This window comes from Hippichthys cyanospilos, chromosome 7 (genome assembly GCF_059441005.1).
Source record: "Hippichthys cyanospilos isolate Australia breed blue-spotted pipefish chromosome 7, RoL_Hcya_1.0, whole genome shotgun sequence".
NCBI lineage: Eukaryota > Metazoa > Chordata > Actinopteri > Syngnathiformes > Syngnathidae > Hippichthys > Hippichthys cyanospilos.
In genome coordinates, this window is record NC_142375.1 from 19,362,141 (window position 1) to 19,381,727 (window position 19,587).

The 19,587-nt window shown below is 41.6% G+C and overlaps 2 protein-coding genes across 4 annotated transcripts in view; one reads left to right on the top strand and one right to left on the bottom strand.

Annotated features, from left to right (window-relative positions):
- Positions 1 to 71: 71 nt before the first annotated feature.
- Positions 72 to 19,587, bottom strand: part of slc5a10 (solute carrier family 5 member 10) — a 24,861-nt gene continuing 5,345 nt past the window's right edge. For 2 of the 3 annotated variants that reach the window (XM_088418928.1, XM_088418927.1), the window contains 9 exons: positions 19,475 to 19,555; positions 19,199 to 19,404; positions 16,939 to 17,074; positions 8,284 to 8,391; positions 8,055 to 8,205; positions 7,415 to 7,583; positions 4,538 to 4,753; positions 1,338 to 1,428; positions 72 to 1,146 (listed from right to left, as the gene is read on the bottom strand). In XM_088418928.1, coding sequence (XP_088275054.1) covers positions 959 to 1,146; positions 1,338 to 1,428; positions 4,538 to 4,753; positions 7,415 to 7,583; positions 8,055 to 8,205; positions 8,284 to 8,391; positions 16,939 to 17,074; positions 19,199 to 19,404; positions 19,475 to 19,555 — 1,346 coding nt within the window. In that variant the 3' untranslated portion in view covers positions 72 to 958. The remainder of the gene's footprint in view (positions 1,147 to 1,337; positions 1,429 to 4,537; positions 4,754 to 7,414; positions 7,584 to 8,054; positions 8,206 to 8,283; positions 8,392 to 16,938; positions 17,075 to 19,198; positions 19,405 to 19,474; positions 19,556 to 19,587) is intronic. The other variant, XM_088418929.1, reaches the window with a different exon arrangement.
- sack1gb (scaffolding CK1 anchoring protein Gb) lies at positions 9,683 to 18,921 on the top strand. Its single transcript, XM_088418926.1, has 5 exons — positions 9,683 to 10,749; positions 12,817 to 12,984; positions 14,076 to 14,200; positions 14,422 to 15,748; positions 18,015 to 18,921. The coding sequence occupies exons 1-5, from the start codon at positions 10,249 to 10,251 to the stop codon at positions 18,390 to 18,392; spliced, it is 2,499 nt and encodes an 832-aa protein (XP_088275052.1). The 5' UTR covers positions 9,683 to 10,248; the 3' UTR covers positions 18,393 to 18,921.

The window sequence follows — 19,587 nt, forward strand, 5'->3', positions numbered from 1 at the left end:
AAACTTCCAAACCAGTAGTCCGAAATGCTAAACGCAAGTCCACTGTGCTGTCCAAAAATGAGGCGAAGGAATTCAAATTTGCTCAACATTTAATCACGTTTCCAGTTTTTTACTCTATACACAGACCTACTTCGTTTTTCATTTCTATATTTACAAAAAGACAAATCATAACCTGCGTCGGAAAGAAACACTCACAAATCCTCTGATAACAAAAATAAAAAGTCAAACACATACAAAAAAATTACATTAGCAAACAAAGAATTAAAAAAATAATGCAGCTAACCCATTTATTTTTCTAGTCATGATACTGAAGGGGATGCTTTTTATTAGGTTATATGTATTTCTATTTACTGATTAACACATGAAAACACATTTACCATACAAATAAAAGTTGCCAAAGAGTCACTACAAAGAGATGTTTGAATGGCAATTCACTCAATTAAAAAGAAAAATACTATAAATGCATGTTTGAACCTTATCTATAGTTATCAATCTACACTACTCAGAGCTCTAGGGTAAAATTTTGGGATGAACCTAAAATGCACCTTTATCGTATATCTATCTATCTATCTATCTATCTATCTATCTATCTATCTATCTATCTATCTATCTATCTATCTATCTATCTATCTATCTATCTATCTATCTATCTATCTATCCATCCATCCATCCATCCATCCATCCATCCATCCATCCATCCATCCATCCATCCATCCATCCATCCATCCATCCATCCATCCATCCATCCATCCATCCATCCAGTCAGCACTTTTCTTTACTATTAAACAGTTTAAGGCACCTGAAATCCTGTTCATTTCTGTCCCTTGATATGACTAAAGAACAACAACCCTCCCCCCCTCATTGAAGGGGGGGAGCAGCAGAGTTTATGGTTCCTGTTGTAGATATTGGCAGGCTCTCAGCAATATCGGGGCGAGGCAGGATGTGAACGCGCTAAATCTCAGGCGAAGTACACATAGAGAAAAATGTTCACGCTGACCAGAAGGAGGGCGTTTGCGCAGCAGAACCTCGACCAGAAGGCGCTTTCGCGGACGCTTGGAACTCTGGGAGTTTCATGTAAGCGCCGGATCGCTGCCATGCACAAATCGAGGCCGTGACTGCAAGTCATCTGACTTGCTGGCTCAGAGTCTGTTCACACACACATAACAGGATGTTAGTCAATTACTGTGTCATCATTTGAGAGTTTAAAAGTCTGTGATGGATGCTTTCCTATTACAGTACAGTTAAACAGTAAGATTTTTTTAATGGAAGGAGACTAATGTCAAAGAGGGAACTTATTATAATAAAAAAGATTGGCCTGTACAAGTTTTGGTGCCCACCTTGAGAACTCCGATGACTGACCGAAACTTTCTGTAGAGGGATTTCTCTTGGAGACTCCTCGGTCAGAGTCCACCATGTCAGATTCCTCAACTGCAGATCAAAAGAGGGCAACTATTGAATAATAATCGCATAAACATTGATTCATACATTTGCTGGGCGTGTGTGAAGTGCGCACTCATCAAAGCAAAATTCATTTTGAATCCTTTGGATTTGTACCAATGTAAAGACATGCAAGCATTGTCAATAGGCATGTGTACATGTCAAACATGCATAGAGACAATATGTTTTTGTGTCTATAAATCCAAAGAGCAATCAGTGAGGATTGCAATATACACAATGACTTTTTTGTTCCAAAGCTGCAACTGTGACCTACTTTTTCAGGATAGAACCAGCAACTTGTCATGTGTGAATATGCAACAGACTGTGAAATTTTTGTGAAATCAATTGTCAAGATTTTTAGACTAAAATGTGACACATATTACCTAAATTAAACATCTTTATTCTTGTAATTACAGTCAGTATAATAAAATTATTCCCATACGTTTTTGTCAAATGATTTAAACGATGACTTTCCTCTTATTTTGCATTTCATTGTCAGGATTCAATGTAGTCCCGTAAGCACTAATTTATTCTTCTTTAGTTTAGTGAAACTGAAGCCTATTCAAATAGACCAAACCTTCCGATATTTCAACCTTATAAGAGGAGCAATAACTAAAAAACCAAGAAAATATAGTTACAGTACGGAAAAATCGGTTCGTGTTCTACTACAGTTGGAACGTGCGTGTGAAACAAAGTTCACCATATTTCTGGGAGGAAAAAGGATGTGAGGGAACTGTTTTAAAAAATAAAAATGCCTCATTGGTAGCTTATTATTTAAAAGCTTATTATTCCTTTTTAATTAAAACGGTCTAAATCTTACACAGCGCCCCTTAAAAAAACCCAACAACAACGAACTTGCTGAAGCATTGAAAAGGTGATTATTTATTTAATTATCACATGGTGGTCATGGTATTCACAGCCATTAGTATGATATGGAACTGACCACCACAAAAGTGTGACTTGAAGCAGAATGTAACAATTGGATGTTAGGTGCGCTGTCAGTTTTTGCCCATTGTGTATTTTGATGGAGGAATGTCAGAAATAATTTTCACATGTCTGAAAACTGCTTTAAATTAAAAAAAAACATGTATTTTTAAGCCAAAGCTGTTTTTTTGTTGTTGTTTTTAACAATTGTGCTGTTTTCCAACTAGCACTCCACACAACTCTGAATTCAAATATTACCACATATTCTAATTCTGATATTCTGAATCCTGGCTGGTTCAGTGAATAGGAGAACCTAAAGAACATATTGGGGTCACCATGGCAATGGCAAATCCATTATTCTCCTTCATAAAAAGTCATTTCTATTTTCAATATGAGTGTAACTACCGGTATGTTGTTTTAGGGTCCAATATTTGAAAGCAAACCTGGAGATTAGCAATTGAATTGCATTCCAGCTCCCAAGCCCAGTCAACAGCATTTGGCTAAGCACTGAAAGAATGTATTTGCTGCGGCCAATAGTTGGGGGCCATTCCGCCTTGCTTCATGAATAAAAATGCACTGGCTTGTTGTTGCTCCAGCTAACACAGTAAAAGTTCACAGATACGGATCATATTATAAACTGTTGCATAGTCATGGTTAAGTCAGTGATTGCATCTGTTGGGTGTAGAATAGGGTGTGTGGGTGACCGGACGTCGCATTTTAACTGGGATAATCACGATTTTCAACCTTGTGTACCGAGTACAGATAGATTTTGCCAACCCTATTGTTTTGTCCCAACTTTACAGTGGTTGAGGGCTGACACCTGTTTGTTTGTGTTTTTTTGTGTTTTTCAAGCCAATTATTTAGTCAATGCATATGTCAATCACACAGCTGTAAACTTGTCATAGTGATTCACACAATAAACCAATTAAAAAGGAATTTAAATTGTACTTTCATGTTCACGTCATACTCGAGTTGAAATTGTTTCCTGCTTTCGGGTTGACAAATCATGGATGGAAAATTATGTCAAACCACAATGAGTTGAGCTTTCTGGCAGAGCTTTCCTAATGTGGGACAGCGACAAATGATTGTTTTGTGATCAAGGTTTTGATTTTAAAAAAGAAGTGCTCACAATCAACGATGGGTAGTTACGAAGAAGCATACGAAAGCGAGTACAGTACTGTTCTCACACAGTTGACTGGAGATGGATTCAATGACCACTCACACAGTAAGACATTGGAAATGTCAATAGAAATCAAAAGAAATAAAAAATCACTAGTCTGTGGGAATATTGCAGGGGGTGGGTGAAAACATTTGAGTATTTATTTGGCAAACCAAAATCGCATCGTTTTCCTCCATTTTTTCCTCATCATTCTTCAAAGCTTGCTAGCCACGCCCTCTTATCATATGCTCTGCTGATCTTTTACTGAATGCACTTCTGATGCCCAGTGGCTGTTTTTATAGCTTTAAAAAACTTTTGAGCCTTGCGCTTCGAAGCGGAGATGCATCAGAACCCGGAGATGAATATTGTGCAAAAAAAAATCATACCCCGTGTTTATGCGGGACCGGGAGTGATTATACGTGTTCCAAACCACATTTTCATCTGGAATTGGGAGTAAAAGAGTTAAACTGTCATTCAAGATTGTATTTAGTGTTAGCTGTAGTAATAACACAACCGCTGATTGACTAGTGATTAAATTTGTAATAAAGTGTTCATAGTGAGCATGAATTGCATATTATGTCGATTTGTTTCAAAATGGTCACAATTAAAACGACCTCTTCGAAGCAAGCAGAGTCAGCTTAAAGGAAGAGTCACTCAAGTTCACATTCTGGACAGAGTCAAGTCAGCAGATCTCAGGCATTCATGAGGTGACAAAAGATGAAGAGCCGAGTGTGTCATTGTCGGGCGTGCAACAAAAGCTCGACTGTACAATGAGGCAGTTTGCATGCATCGTTGTTGATCTTTGGATTTAGATATCAAGAAATCTAGAACACAAAGTTCAAGTAGTTGTTAACCCTTTAAGCGCCAAAGTAGCTCTATTGCACCAAGTAACTTTTACAGTATCCCTTTATTGCTACCTATTTTCAAGCTACAACATTTTGAATTAGTGATAGAAAGATGGAATAGGTTATTGAGAAAACGGATTTATGTGGACTCCTCAGTGCGTGTTGTGTGTACCTGCTCGTGGCCCGGTGGAGGCGTCAGCAGCGACACTGTTACGACCACAATGGCGGTGAGCCCGCAGAGTAAGATGGCAAAGTGGAGGTAGTGGACGCGACGCAGAACCGCAGGCGCCGAGTCCACCACGCCACACCTGGGAGGGGGGAAGGCAAACTCCAGCACCATCCGGCACACTCCCACCACCAAACCCACCATAAGGCCCCAGAATGCACCCTGATAACACAAACAAACAAACTGATTCAGGTTCCATTGCTCTGTTCAGCTTTGAGCACCATCGACGTGGAAGGATGTCAACGGGAACCCTACTGAGGAGCATCATTGACATCAATTGAAATCAACTGCATTTTGTTTTGGTTTTTTTAAATGGGAATGTGGGGAAAAAATATTTGGACAGCTCTAATGGCTAGCATTTAAAGAGATATTAAATTCCCATGTATTGGCAGTAGATTTAGACCCATCAGCAGTAGATTTTGTTTTCTTTGATTACATTTTTTTTGCCATAAAATTTGAATAATAAAAAAAACATTTGAAGGCCTTCAAAGATTTAATTGCTTTTTTTTAAGGAAGATATGCACCATGACAATTGCGAGGAACAATTGTGGGTCAAACTCAGGGTGTGTGTGTTTGCCAAACACCACTCTTATTTTCTCACGATACAACTCCCATCGTCGTTGTCCTACTTCTCAAGTTTTCACACGTGCAGTGACACCAGTCACAGCAAAGAATGCCATCCGTGTGGTTACGCTGCCAAAACTACAAACATTAACAACTGGACCTGTTTGGCTTTAATTGTTTTTTGTTGTTTAGTTTTTTTTGCTTTTAAAACTGAATGGTATAACAATCTTTGTCTAATTTTCTCCAAAACATGGAATGAACTCTTCAAAAGCTTCTAAAATAAATCCAAACAAACAAATTCACTAAATAAAAAAACACAACTGACCTCTTCCAAAAATGATCCACATTGCTTTTTTCATCAATTCGCTTCCATCTAGCGTACACAGACTTTCTAATTTTATTTTTTCAAAAACGCAAAATTTCCGCACATAAAAGGCTCAATTGATCCCGAACGCTTCGTCCAAAATCAAGTGAGTACAAGAACATTAGGGAAAAGGACAATGTGTTATTTAAAAACATAGGTGTCGAAATCCAGTCCTTGAGGGCCGGTGTCTTGCATGTTGCATGTTTCTCACCTTCTTTCTCAAACACACCTGATTCAAATGATTAGGATCATTTTCAAGCTCCTGCAGAGCTTACTAATGAGCTAATAATTTGAATTGAGTGTGTTAAGGAGAGAAAACCATAAAACGTACAGGACACTGGCCCTTGAGGACTGGAGTTAGGCACCAATGTTTAAATACAATCTCATTTAAATGTAATAAAATGAAGGTAGACTACACCTTAGCTTGTTAATGTCAACAAGCTAAGATGTAACTGTGAGCAACTGTGATGCCATTTTCAGTCAACAGTGAATGACAAAAAATTTCCCAAAATCCCTACGACGATGCAAAAAAGGTGCAATTTTATATTTATATTCTGCAAACAAAATATGAATCAGAATGTCCTTTTTAGATTATTTAGGCTGCATGTTATTGTAAAAAAAAAAAAGTTTTTCTTGACTTTCCCATTAAAATGTGCTGCGTAGAAAAAGTTGAGTTGAGCGTATCACTTAAATTCCCACACATACGATATAAAAACAATTGTCAGGTCGTGTTTGCTCTTTAGTAAGTCTGCAACACGGTGTCGTAGCATGTGACACTGCTTGTTTGCTCACGAATGACCTTTTACCGCCGGTAGCTAAAGCCAAAAAAAACCTCGTCTGTTTTGTGTAACAGAGATATGGGCTCAGCTTGATATTGAACATAACCTGAATGTTGCAAATAAATGTGATGTAAAAATGGATGCAATGGCAACTAGTAACTTAGTTCTGCAAGTACTTTCAATTGTGTGTGTTTTTTTTGTGATTGAGAGGAACAAACTACCATAGGGATTCAAACAAGAAAGGAGGAAATCAGTCTGTCAGCAAAAAAATGCCGACACACCCTCAAGTTGCCTTACAAAAACATCGGCTGGATCTTGAGCCCAAGTTGGGCCGGTCTTTACGAGCATTTACAGTTAACCTCTCCATGTGTACTTCAGTTTTTTATCCTCCTTGTGCAACCCTACTTGCATTTTTTTTTAACCTCGCGGTAATAAAATTCCTCGTTACTTGCACCCTGACTGTTATCAGACGTGAACACTCACTTTCATTTGTTTGCATGGGAGACTGCATTAAATTAGGCCCTGACAATTCCGACACCAGGAATGAAAACAATATGCTTGAGGTCACAGACGCACACGCATGCACGCACATGCAAACACACACACAGATGATTGAGGAATGTTGGCGGCCGGCTGTATCCCATATGAGGCTAATAACAGTGCAGGAAGGGAACACTCCAGAATGCTCCGGTTTAGATAGGGATTGACTTTGTAGAGAACTTTGATATGATTGCCATATAAGAGCACATTATGCAATTGTGTGCGTTCCTTGGCATTAGGTATCAACAAATGCTAATTGGAGCAACTTGTTTGCTGTTTTTCTTTATTTTGTGACATTAAGCTTGTCATAAGGTTTTATACGTTATTTTAGTGCACAGCAAATAGTAAAGTGCCTAAAATGTGTGTTACCTGCCGGGAAGGAGAGAATATTCAAAAGCAATCTCAATGTCTACCATCCAGTGAAAGAGAAATTAATTGTTCTGCTATTCATGCTACTGGCTTCGATGGCTAAACAGAGATTCAATATTTGCAGAAAAAAAATATTCTGGATAATAATAATTCCCCACAAGTCCACCTTGCACTTTTTCGTGAATCGCAAAGTTAGTGAAAGATCACCTGTTCGTTGGTTCTCTTCCAGAACACAGCCAGTGTGAAGACAGCCGTGACGGGTGGAGCCAGGTAGCTGGTCACTGACTGAATGTATACATACAGCTGGCCACTGTTAGCAGACTGCAAGATGGGGATCCACACCACGCTCACCACCACTAATATCACTGTCACGATCCTGAGCCCAAAAAATTGGAGAAATTGCAGTATTATGAGAAAACACATAGACTGTCTGCCATTTTTTGCCAACACATGGAAAGGAAATATCACATTTTCTTTAGATGGCACCCAGGGGTAATGAATACAATGAAAACAGCAAGGTTCCTAAGATTGAACCCTGAGGAACACCACATGACAATCGGGGCAGAGCAGCACAAACAGAAGAGGGAAGAAAACATGTGATCATTTTCTATCAGTATTGTTTTAGCATGTCTCTTTTTGACACTTTTGCTATTTGGATGTGGACTTTAAAATGCTCACTTTGTTGGACAGGTGTTGAAATGCAAACACAACATCATGCTAACCATTTTTCTTAGCCTTCACATACTTGTGCGGGCCTACAATTTTTTTGACAATTTATAAATTTGTCTTAACCTAGAATTTTTTTCTCCTCCAGTTTGTACACCAAAAATTCCAAATAGTTTCCCACCTGCCGACCAATAGCAACTCTCTCTCTGAAGCTCGTGGTCTGTGCTTCTTCCAGATGTCCATTGTGAAAAGTGTGGAGCTGCTGTTGAAGATGGAGGTCAGAGATGACATCAGAGCGGCCATCATCACCGATATCATGAGCCCACGCAGTCCTGTCCCGAACAAACACAAGTTAAAACTTTTAAATAAATGCTCAAATCATGCTCCTCTGCAGTTGGAGGTGTTCTCACCGCTTGGCATGAGCTCAATGACAAGTTTGGGGAAGGCGAGGTTGGAGCACCCTACCTCGGCTCCACACACTCGCACACACTCTTCAGGGTCAACGCAACCCACTGTATCTGTAACATAAGGAGGTAGACCATGCAGATGTCATTTATACATGAAGAGATGGACCTGGTAACCAAATATTCTCATTCACAATTCATGTGCTAATTCCTTCTCTTGATGAGGCACTCAAATTGTCAGTAAATAGTACTAAAGATAAAAATAGCTCATGTAAACCCATACTGACGCTAAATTTAATCTACAAATCTTGTATGTACGAGTACACAATCAAGAAATACAAAGAGAAATGGTGACGTTCTGGAAAACAAGCAATTTTTATTTCCTGTTTTCGTTGCTTGTGGGTTAGTTCATTTCCGTGAAACTCTGCGGTCGGGTGGGGCATAGCTCCAGCAAGCCAAATACAGGTTGGCTTTGGTTTACGATGAACGACTTAACATTTACATGCATTTCTTAGAGACTATTTTCTGGGTCTCAATGACGTAAAGAAGGCAATTTTAAGAAGTGAGCATTTATGATGGTGATGATTACGGTGACAGAATGCAGCTAACCTAGGAGGGTCTTCTGCCATGAATCAGAAATTTGTGTAGTCCCAGTTTGAGCACATTAAGCATTTTATTTGATATTCTAAAAATATATTTTTCTCTGCTAGCCCCACTTTCACCCTGAAAGTATAAAATCATAGACTTGTGCCTGCAGCTCACAGAGAATAAGCATTTTGGGAAATGGATGACTGGTTAATCTAGTAAAAGGGAGGCATTGGAAGTAATTGAATGTCCAAAGAAAGAAACTCGAAACATGGCACAGTTATTTTATTGCGGGCTAATCTAACTTCAGTTGGCTTTCCACTGATAAAATACCGGGGTCATTTTAGTTTGTTCCATCATTTAATCAACAGTCAGAAAAGCTAAGCTTTACCCAAATAGGCAATAGCCTCCAAACCATAACTTGAAGGAAAGACATTTTTCCTTGAGATTTTTTTTTTTTAATTGTTCATCGTCGTTCTGGAATAGGGGATAAATATTGCGCAAATCCCAAACTTGATTGGTAAAAACAATCTTATCTCCCCCTTCCCAGAAAGAGGTGGAGTTTGTGCTCCATGGACAACCGGACACTCCGCCTCTCGGTTCCCGGGTATCCAAGCTTCCGTTGCCGGATTCCAGGTTGTCACGCACCGGTAACTCCACGCTCTCTTGCCGCGGACGGCGAATAACGAATTGCACTTTTGCGCAAAACGGATTGAATTTGGCGATTTTTGTTAAATTTGCAGATGAGCTTCGTACGTGCCACGTAGACATTCAAATTCGATTTTTTTTTTTTTTGGGGGGGGGGGTGTCTTTCATGGAGCTTAACGGTTGCAGCGTTTGAGCCGCCCGGGAGCCGTCACCCTCGGCTGGGCCCCCGGAGCACACAAAAAGTTTCTCGTCAGACTGACTCACTGGATTTGTTGCAACACTTGTATATGAAGAGGGATTAACGATTTTTTTTCTTCAGCGTCTTCCGCTCTGACTTGACTCACGGGCTGATACTGAATCCACTCATCCGCCAGACAGCTGCCCGCCTCCCCAGTCATCCTCCCCAGTATTCGCCGGTCCCCGTTGTATCGTTTTGCCGGTCTTGTGTCTGCCCCCTTTCGGCAGGTGTAAGGCGTGGCTCTGGGCGTGGGAAGCTTTGTTCTTAACACCTTGAGTTTGCTTGAGAGAAAGTCGGCATTCGTTGTTTGTTTAGCCCCTGTTTCTTGGACTTTTATTTCTCCGCAAATGAGAAGTTTCACGGCGGAGGAATACTGTTTACCTCTTCTCAGTGTGGCTCACGGCAGAACCGGAATGAAAGCAGGGTAGTTTGTGAAGTTTGAACGGAGCGCCGTGTTTTTTTTTTTTAACGGTTTCTTTACAAGTGGGTTCGCCGAGGCCATGGCGTTATCTCAAATTCAGTGTCTGGACGACCACCACGTCAACTGGCGTGTGTGTGAGAACAAGCCGGAGTTCTTCTACAGTGAGGACCAGCGACTGGCTATCGAGAAGCTCATCACCAAGGGCCGCGATGCGTTCAGGGACTACCTCCAGGAGAACAAGGTTCGGGACTTTTTGTCAGAATCCGAGCTGGAGCGGATAGCCCACACGGCCGAGCTTTACCGGCCCGGGCACGAGCACTACCAGAAACCGGATACCCCCGGGGGTCACGGGGGGAACACGACTCCGGGGTCCGGGGAAGATGGAGCTTTGGACGGAGAGGTGTCGCTTCAATACTGGCCGGATCGGTCCGAGGCCTCGGTGGCGGAGTTGGACCTCGGTTGGCCCGAAGCCATCTCGTACCGCGGGGTGACGCGCGTGAACGTGTACACGCAGCCCCCAGCCTACGGCCAATCGCACATCAAGGAGGTCGTGCGCAAGAGCATCGCTTCAGCCCAAAAGGTAGACGTATACCCCCCACAAAAATAAAATTAGATATGTTTCAAAGACGGCGGCACAGTGGAAGACTGTTTCTTGCGTCCGCTTCACATGTAAAGCTTATGGGTTTGATGTTGACTTTGGCCTCCCTGTGTGAAATTTGCATGCTTTCCCCGTGCCTGTGAGTGATTCTCCGGGTTTTTTCCCACATTCCAAAAACATGCATGTTCAAATTGCCCTTAGGTGCATTTGTGGTTGCAAATGGTCATTTGTCTCTGTGCGCCCTGCGATTGGCTGGCAACCATTTCAGGGGGTAGACGAACTCAAATTGGATTAAATTATTGATTTTAAACTTTTTGTCAATTCTTAAATTGATTTGAGCTGGATTATAACAAAAAGTGTATTTCGGGTTGCATATGCCATGTACCTCTAGTATTGTTATTCATATATATAATATATATATATATATATATATATATATATATATATATATATATATATGAATGCTGTCAAGCAATTAAGTCTTATTAACTATTCCCAAAAAACCCTGAATTGTTCACAATTTAATCCTATTTTTTCTACTAACTACTGTTAACACCAAGGTTAGCGTGGTCAAAATACTTTTTAGTGCTGTCAAATGATTATAAATTTTAAACTAATCAAATTTTGTAAGTGTTAATCACACACATTTTTCAACAGCTATTATTAACGACAAGGTTATTGTGGTCAACTCACAGTTTAATACTGTCAAACGATTAAACTTTTGAAAGAACGAAATCACAGAATGTAATTTCATAAAGGCAACTGTCCAGAAAAAATTCTCATTCTTCATCACATTTTAGATGCCAATTTATAAATTTAACTTCTCTGTTTTTTTTATACTGGGTTGGCAAACCTCGAATGAGAATAAAGACGTGTTACAAATGAGATTTGACATCCTCAGCAGTTTTCTACATGGTCAGTGCTAAGTCTTGGCCTAAATAACTGGGTCATTGTGCCTTGTCATCAGTGAAGTTGCCGAGGATTGATACTCTGGAAGTATTCTCGCACACGTGTCTCTTTCGCACATGCAGACACTCGCCAAAGCGTTAGCAAAACAAGAATGACAAGAACATGCCTGTGCTTATTAAATAAAACAAAACAGATATGACATCATTAAATCACATGAGGCCTTGAAATGAAATGCAACCTTACTAGGTCAACGTTTAGGCCGGAATAACAAAGAAAGCTTGTTCTTCTGTTAAGGGAAATTTTTAACCACTGGCCAAGTAGAAATAGCAAATAGAAACTCAACTTCCCACAAGTGTTGTGTATTTATTTGCACTCTATTGTCAGGTTGTTTTTTTTTTTTAAATTAAGAAGCAAAATTGATCTGTTTTTTTAATTTATACCAAGGGCAGCCATTTTGTCACTGGCTGTTTCCTAAAAATGGCAGCACAGTTGCTTAGAGTTCTGGTAACAACCAATCACTGCCCACCTGTTTCCTGTTAGGTCATGTGACACTCGCAAGCTGAGCTGTGATTTGTTGTTACCTTAGCCCTGGGTAACATGTCATTTTCTGGCGATAGTAAGAGGCAAAATGCCCCCTTGATAGAAAAAAAAAAGTAGAATTTGTCGCACAATTCATATTCCACAAAACGTAATATTAATCAGAATGCCACGTGTAGGCTAGTAGAGTTACATAGAACATAGTACACTATTGTACAGTAAATAATATTTTTTTTTTTTGGGGGGGGGTTGACTACCTCCTGAAAATTCTTCGAAATAAAACTCATGTGATATTCACAGTCTGTAGTACAACCACATCAGGGAATTTCTCCAATGACAAAAGACATTCCAATTCATTAAATTTACCTCAATAATGTTTCATGGCAAAACTGAGTTACGTCCCTACCGTAAAAGACGACATACTGTGACAAGGGCAGAATTTCAAAGGAGCCCGTAATACAAAAAAAACAGTCATAATTAGTGTCAGATTCATTGTGAAATGTCCAAAAAAATTGTCTTAAAATTCTCAATGCGCGGTTACCTGGTGAGACAATAAACACAAACCTAATTTCTCTTTTGTCCGTTGTGTGTGTCCGTATGCAGGTGATAGCCGTGGTGATGGACGACTTTACTGATGTGGACATTTTTCGAGACCTGCTGGATGCTGCCTATAGACGGAAAGTTCCCGTATACATAATCATTGACATGGCAGCAGTGCCCTCTTTTCTTTCCATGTGTGGCCGAGCTGATATGCATCGTGGTCACCTAAAGGTACAGGCACACATTATTTTGACGTACAACTACACAGATGATGTTTTGACAAACTGAAGGATAAACTGCTGGAACAGATGGCTCCTCTTGATAAGTTTATTTTCCAGTAGGACTGGGTGATTTATTTATATTTAGGGTGACCAGACGTCCTGTTTTTAACAGATACTGTCCTGATTTTGAACTTTGGGTCCTGAGCCTCAATGGTTTTAGCCAGGCCCATTGTTTGGTTTTGATATTTCGAATTCAACAAGCAAATTGTGTGAGCTCCATGTTCTTCAATCACACAGTTGTCATAGCGATTCATACAAAAAACAAAACGAATTAAAAAACACTTTAAACCGTCTACTTTCGCATTAATGTCGTAATGAAACTAGAACTACGTCCTGCTTCCATTTTGAAGAATTATGGGAAATGACGTCAGATCATAGCGAACTGAACTTTCCGATGATGGTGCCAATTGATTTTCAGTTTTATGAACAAAGCTTTGAAATCATCAACAAGCGCCAACTAAATTTTGTATAGCAGCGAAAACAATACATGTCTTCACTTGAAGGCTGTCATAACGTCAACAAGCAACAGCTCGTCAGCTGCTATAGGCTACATTTCTTCGTGATTCATAGCCTCTCCAAGTGAAACTGGTTGGGGCAGTAACAGAAAACACTTAAATGGAGCATTTGCAAATATGGCAGACCCGAGACATCACAGTCTAAACCCGCAACGTTTTTACTCATGTAGTTAAAACCATAATCGCTCCTCTCTTTCATGCTTTCCGTTTTATCTTGCCGATATGGCTCTCGCTTTTATAACTTGAGATTTCACACGCAACTTTTACCCATGAGGTAACATCGCGGCTGGCACCACACCCTTTTATCACAGGGCAGAAGACAAACACAGCAGGGTGTGTCGCACATGCACACAGATAACCTGTAGCATCTGTAAACACAACACAGGTGTCAATGGAGAGTCCGCCTAGCTTAAGTAAAACAAAAAAGCTCCTGTTTTGTGTCTTCTCAAAGTTTGTTGACGCAAAAAATCTTTTATTCCGTTCGCGGCTCATCCCTCACGTGAATATTTGTTGTGCATTTGTTTAGAATCTTCGCGTGCGATGCTGTGGAGGTGTGGAGTTTTTCACACGCTCAGCGCAGAAAGTTCGCGGGTCCCTGAGCCAGAGGTTCCTCCTGGTAGATGGCGACAGAGCCATCTCCGGTTCATACAGGTGAGATCAATGTAACACCGTATGAGAAAAAAAATATTGAGATGCGTTTCCTAATCAGTGAAATAATCATTTAGCTTTTTAAATCATGTTTTTTTTCAAGTTCGCAATCATTCTAGTTCTTTCTAGGAGAGTCAAAGTTAAAACGATATCATTGGAGAAAAAGTTTTGTTGACTAGGATGACCACAGTATTTAATGATCTCTGTTTTTGTGGTCATTCCAGCTTCACGTGGTCCTCGTCCCGCTTGGACCGTAACCTCATCACAGTGATCACAGGTCAAGCGATGGAGACCTTTGACTTCCAGTTTCGGGAGCTGTTCCTCTTGTCACGGAGCGTTTCTCTCAGCAAAGTTCCCATGGTGGACGAACCCGTTCCCGACCCGCTCCCTCAGGCCGCCCCTGTCGTCGTGCCGGCCAGTGTAGCCAAGAAGCTAATCAACCCCAAGTATGCACTGGTTGCCGCGGGAACCCACACAAGTCCCACTTCTTCAAACCAGAACTCCAGCAACAAGAACTCACAAGTCCCCACTGGGGTCAAAATTCATAAGAGGCGTCTTAAGGATGTTTCAGAGGAGCAGCAGATTCATCCGGCGTTGGTCAATATGGAGAAAGCCTACCTGATCCCATACCTCCCCACCTGGCCGGAACCGGACCCTCCGAGCGACGTGATAGGTTTCATCAATATCCGGGATGAGAAAAGAGCCAATCAGGTTCACCTGCAGCGGTCCGAGCGCTTTGCGGTCAGTCAGGCTGTTCGGTTCAGCTCGTCGCTGGCGCTGCCAAGTCCTACCGAGGAGTCTGCTAAGGACGCGAAGGGCCAAGATCAACCTGCGCCTGCTAATACCGCAGCTCCTGAGAGTGCACCCAACAAGGAGCAGCAGGAACATGCAAGTCCAAATGATGACAACGCTGATGCAACAGATTCCAGAGGGCCCCCGCCACAGCAGCAGCCCGACGCACTTCACACACAAGAGACACAACAAAAACACGCTCCCTCAGCAGATCCTCAGCCGGACAACTCTGGAGAAACTCCAGAGATGCCAGAGGCAGCCCCCCCTGTTCCCAAACGGCGAACGTTGCACCTAGTCATAGACACATCCCCCTCGGGCCAGCCCATCGAATCGCAGATCACTCTGGTAAAAATGGACAACATGGAGAGCTCCTCCAACAACGACACCCTCGTACGCGTCTCCTCCAAGGAGGAGGGCGCAGACTCCGGCAGCAACGACAACGGCAGCCAGGACAGCACCAAGGTCATGTGTGACCGAGCGGCCGCCGACCACCCTTCCAGCGCTTCCACGGCGTCCGAGGAGGAGTACTACGATTGCTCCCAGCAGCAGCCTGTCGAAATGTTGGGCGAGAGGGTCAGCATGGGGTCCGGCCGTGACCACCGGCTTATGGACGGCGTCAACATGATGGCCCGCATCTCTCAAAGCATGCTGGACCTGCGGGAGCCCCCCAGCTCGACGGAAGACAGCGCTACCCTCATCCGCCAGTCGCAGCAGCTGCGCAGGCAAGGCCACGGCTCACCGCACAGACGCTTCGGACAGGTGAGACAATGTCCCTTCATTAAAGGGCTTTTATTTGATCTTTTTTCAATTTTGAATAATGCTTTTGTAAAGATACCCCAAGACTCAAGAATTGCAGTCCACTTTGCACACCCTGTTTTCTGTTTGGCTGAAGTTAGACCCTTTTTCGGAGCAGGGTTTGTTGTATGCAAGTAATCGACTGGATACTCCAGCCCGTATCATAGGTCAACTTTTGGAGCATTTTATTTTCTCGATACTATTGGTAAGGTTAGTCCACATATGGGTGTTCTTTCTACAAAGTATTGAACAATTCTACCCTGGCTCAATAGTAGAACAGGTTCTGAGTGTGATTCCTGACTGGTGACAATGTCAAAGTGTCCTTGAGCAAGACACTGAAGCCTATGCCATGCAATAGTGTTTTTGAAGTCACTTACACACAATGCTTCAATAATATTTTATGAGTAAACTTGAGTGAAGCTGCCTGTTTGCTAGTATAAGCTCAATAACTTCCTGTTATTCTTCTCCATCTTTCTCTTCTTCTTGATGGGGATGTTTCATGCTTGACTGTGTCCTACTGGTTAAAATCTAAACACTTGTAACCAAGCCACTATAGATTGTTTGTAGTGACAGGTTACATTCTCGGATAATACAGCCGCAGTGTTTTTGGGAAATTCCTTCCTTTATTTTGCGTAGGTCCATGCGCTAATATTGTCATTATTGAAAGCTAGCTTACTACTAAATCAGTAGGTGTTTTTAAGCAAACAGCATTAAACCTATGGCCACTATGTGGTGTGCCAAGACAAGCAATTTTCGTGGTTGTTTCATTTCACACTTGATGGGTGGCCGCTATGTGTATACAAGCACTTAATACATAAGTTTTGCTCATTTGCTAGTACTCTAATGGCTTATTTGGTTTCCACTAAGCATGAATGTCTAGTTTGGCAAAGTATGGTGTGGAACAGGTAAACTTAGTGTACTTTGCGTTTCCAGTGAGGGTTTGTTTGCCAGATGGCAAATAGGTGCATTAGCTATGTGGATGGTGTAAAATGTGATACTGTACAAATACAAAAATGTGAATCACATCCTGAATTTGTACTTACAGTAAGTCATTGATGTCTAAAGGTTTTTACAATGCTTTCATTCGTTGAAAAGAATGTAAAGCCGGTAAAGGCTGACAACAGCAAAACAAGAATGTATCCATCGGTTCTAACCTGGGTAAAGAGCGCGGCTGATCATGCCCGGGAGGATGATGAAGATGAAGGGCAACATCTTCAGATAGGCAGCCAGGATGGATGCACCCTTCACATGGCTCATGTTTTTAGCGGAGAGAGATCTTTGCACTATCACCTGCAAATGCCAAGAAATATAAACATGTAATCCACCGATTTACTATACCAATGTACAGTCTTGACGAACGTTAACCTATACACGGGGACAGATTTGAACTCAGAACTTCTGTGAAGCAGACATCCTAACAACTTCAACGTATCATACTGTTTTCAAAATCGAAACAAACTGACTTGTGACGCGAATAACAAGTGGAATAAAACATTTTAATTTATAAAAAAAAATGTCAGTAGGTTTTTTTGTGTAATGCTGTTCAGGACCAGTGTAATATTTGGATAAATTTGAACCCTCTTTCTGGGTTAATTTACAACAACAAAAACCCAAAGCTGGGTCAAAACGATCCCCATTTTGTGTTTAGCGTTTTTATGACCCATAATTGGGGTATTTTTAACCCAACTGTTTGGGTGGAGCGAAGTAGTTAGGGTTTTCCCCGTACAATGTTTTCCCTTTGATTAACAACACTGATATTGCAGCCTGCAGACTGTTTGATATCGATATTGAGCCGATATAAGCATGAACGATACATGCTATTTTATTTAGAAGAGACTTGATCAAGTCATGCTATTCTAAGAACAATAGTAAGTAAGAGTAGGTAGGAGAAAATGCAATATTTCAAATTAAAATCTGCATGCTAGTTCCAGACGCTGCTGAATAGTAAAAGTGTAGTCGGATAGGATTTAAGAGAGCTAACATTGGACATTTTGGTTGTGGATCAAAATAATACAATGCTGTTTGCTTGGGCTGATTTAGAAGCGATATCCTATATAAATATCTAATCGGGATACCACTAGTTGTAGTGACACTAGATTTTAGTGACCAGTTCCGATTTATAGTAGTCCTATAAATAACAAGCAATTTGAAAGAACTAAAGTACAGTACGGGTGAGGAATAAACATTGGATGATGCCTATTGCTAACACAGCTTTAATGTCTATGTGCAGCTGTTCCCATTATCAAGATCTCCCGGTCGTGATGGGAGGCTGAGAGGCACAAAGGTCGTCCTGGCCAAACCGGGGAGCTTTCACCGCCCGCAAAGAGCCTCCGGCCCCGTTATCGGAGGACATCGCTACTGGCATGGACAAATGCTTCAACCGGACCCCGCCCATATGCGCGGCCAGATCCGATCCAGTCGCTCGCCACGTCGTCACAGCCCAGGTTACCGGAAGGGGGCTAACAATTCTTCACCGTTGCGGGCAGCCAACCCTACTGGGGGAATCGCACCTCTGTCCAAGCTGGACAATTTTAGACATTTGAAGGTACGAGGTGGAGCCTCTCAGAAGAAAACGTCTCAAAATAACAACAACAGGGCCTCCAGGTAGAAATGATGGCCAGTCTAGGTACTCTAAGAACTCTTGTTGATATTGACATACTTTTAAAATGGGTGGTGCTTACTGTGAGAATGGAATCTCGTCCAAACGTTAAGGCTCAGACCACATGTAAAGGAATCTAGTTACATATCATGGATGAGGGACACATCTAAATCACATTACCATCACGGTGAACTGAAAATGTATGTGTGGATACGTTTTACTGGATTAGTAATTAACTACAGCCTTAGAAATAACCTTTTACTTGAGCCCTTTGACAATGACTATCAGATTTTTGCACTGTAAACCCCTTTACTTAACAAACTCAACGATGCGACGTTTGTGTCGTGAGCCGAGTCAACCAACTGAGCTCTGAATGACCCCTGTGCTGAAATCACTGTGATTGGTCTCTGACCTGGGGGGGGGGACTACTTATTGAGAATTTTTTTGCCTTGCTGAATTGTACAGATGTATGTGGTGTTAATTAACATGATGTGGGACCAAAAGTGAATCCTGCGAATAAAATAGATTCGTGCAGAAAGATTTTCCTTTTGCTTTTAAGCACAATACAAAATCTTTTCCCGGCTTTTTTTTCAACAGGTTACCAGCTGCCAAATCTGGTGGCCTTCTCTTCGCCTGAATGCAAGGGAAAAAAATGCAACTTTGCCATATCCGTACCAAACTTAATAGACTGACTTGCACCATAGATAAGACCTAATGCATTCTGCGGTTCTAAAAATACAAAAAAAGTCCTTGACTTTTGACAAAAATCAATGATATCATGGTTCATCACATTGGTTTCATATGTGCAAGTGTACCTGATCGGTGCACCAGTACCAGGTGGCCAGGATGGAGAGCCCAAGCGTCATGCCAGGCCAGGGCAGGTCTCCGGTGACAGCATCTCGGAACAGATGCATGGCGTCCTGTCGAGGCAGGTGGCAAGTACTGTTGGGTATAATCTTGCTCGGCACCGCCATGCTATACACTTTCTCCAGATTACTGTAGCCGCCAATCTTGTTGAAAGCTATGGATGACAACAAGTGACTGAATATCCAAGTATTACTGTATTAGTAGGTGAAAATGTACATACATACCTGTGATGGTGAGAATGATTGCCCCTACAATCATCACCAGTGTTTGCAGAGTGTCAGTATATATGACAGCTGCAAGGCCACCTGTGAGGAAGTCAATGTGAGTCTTCATTGCC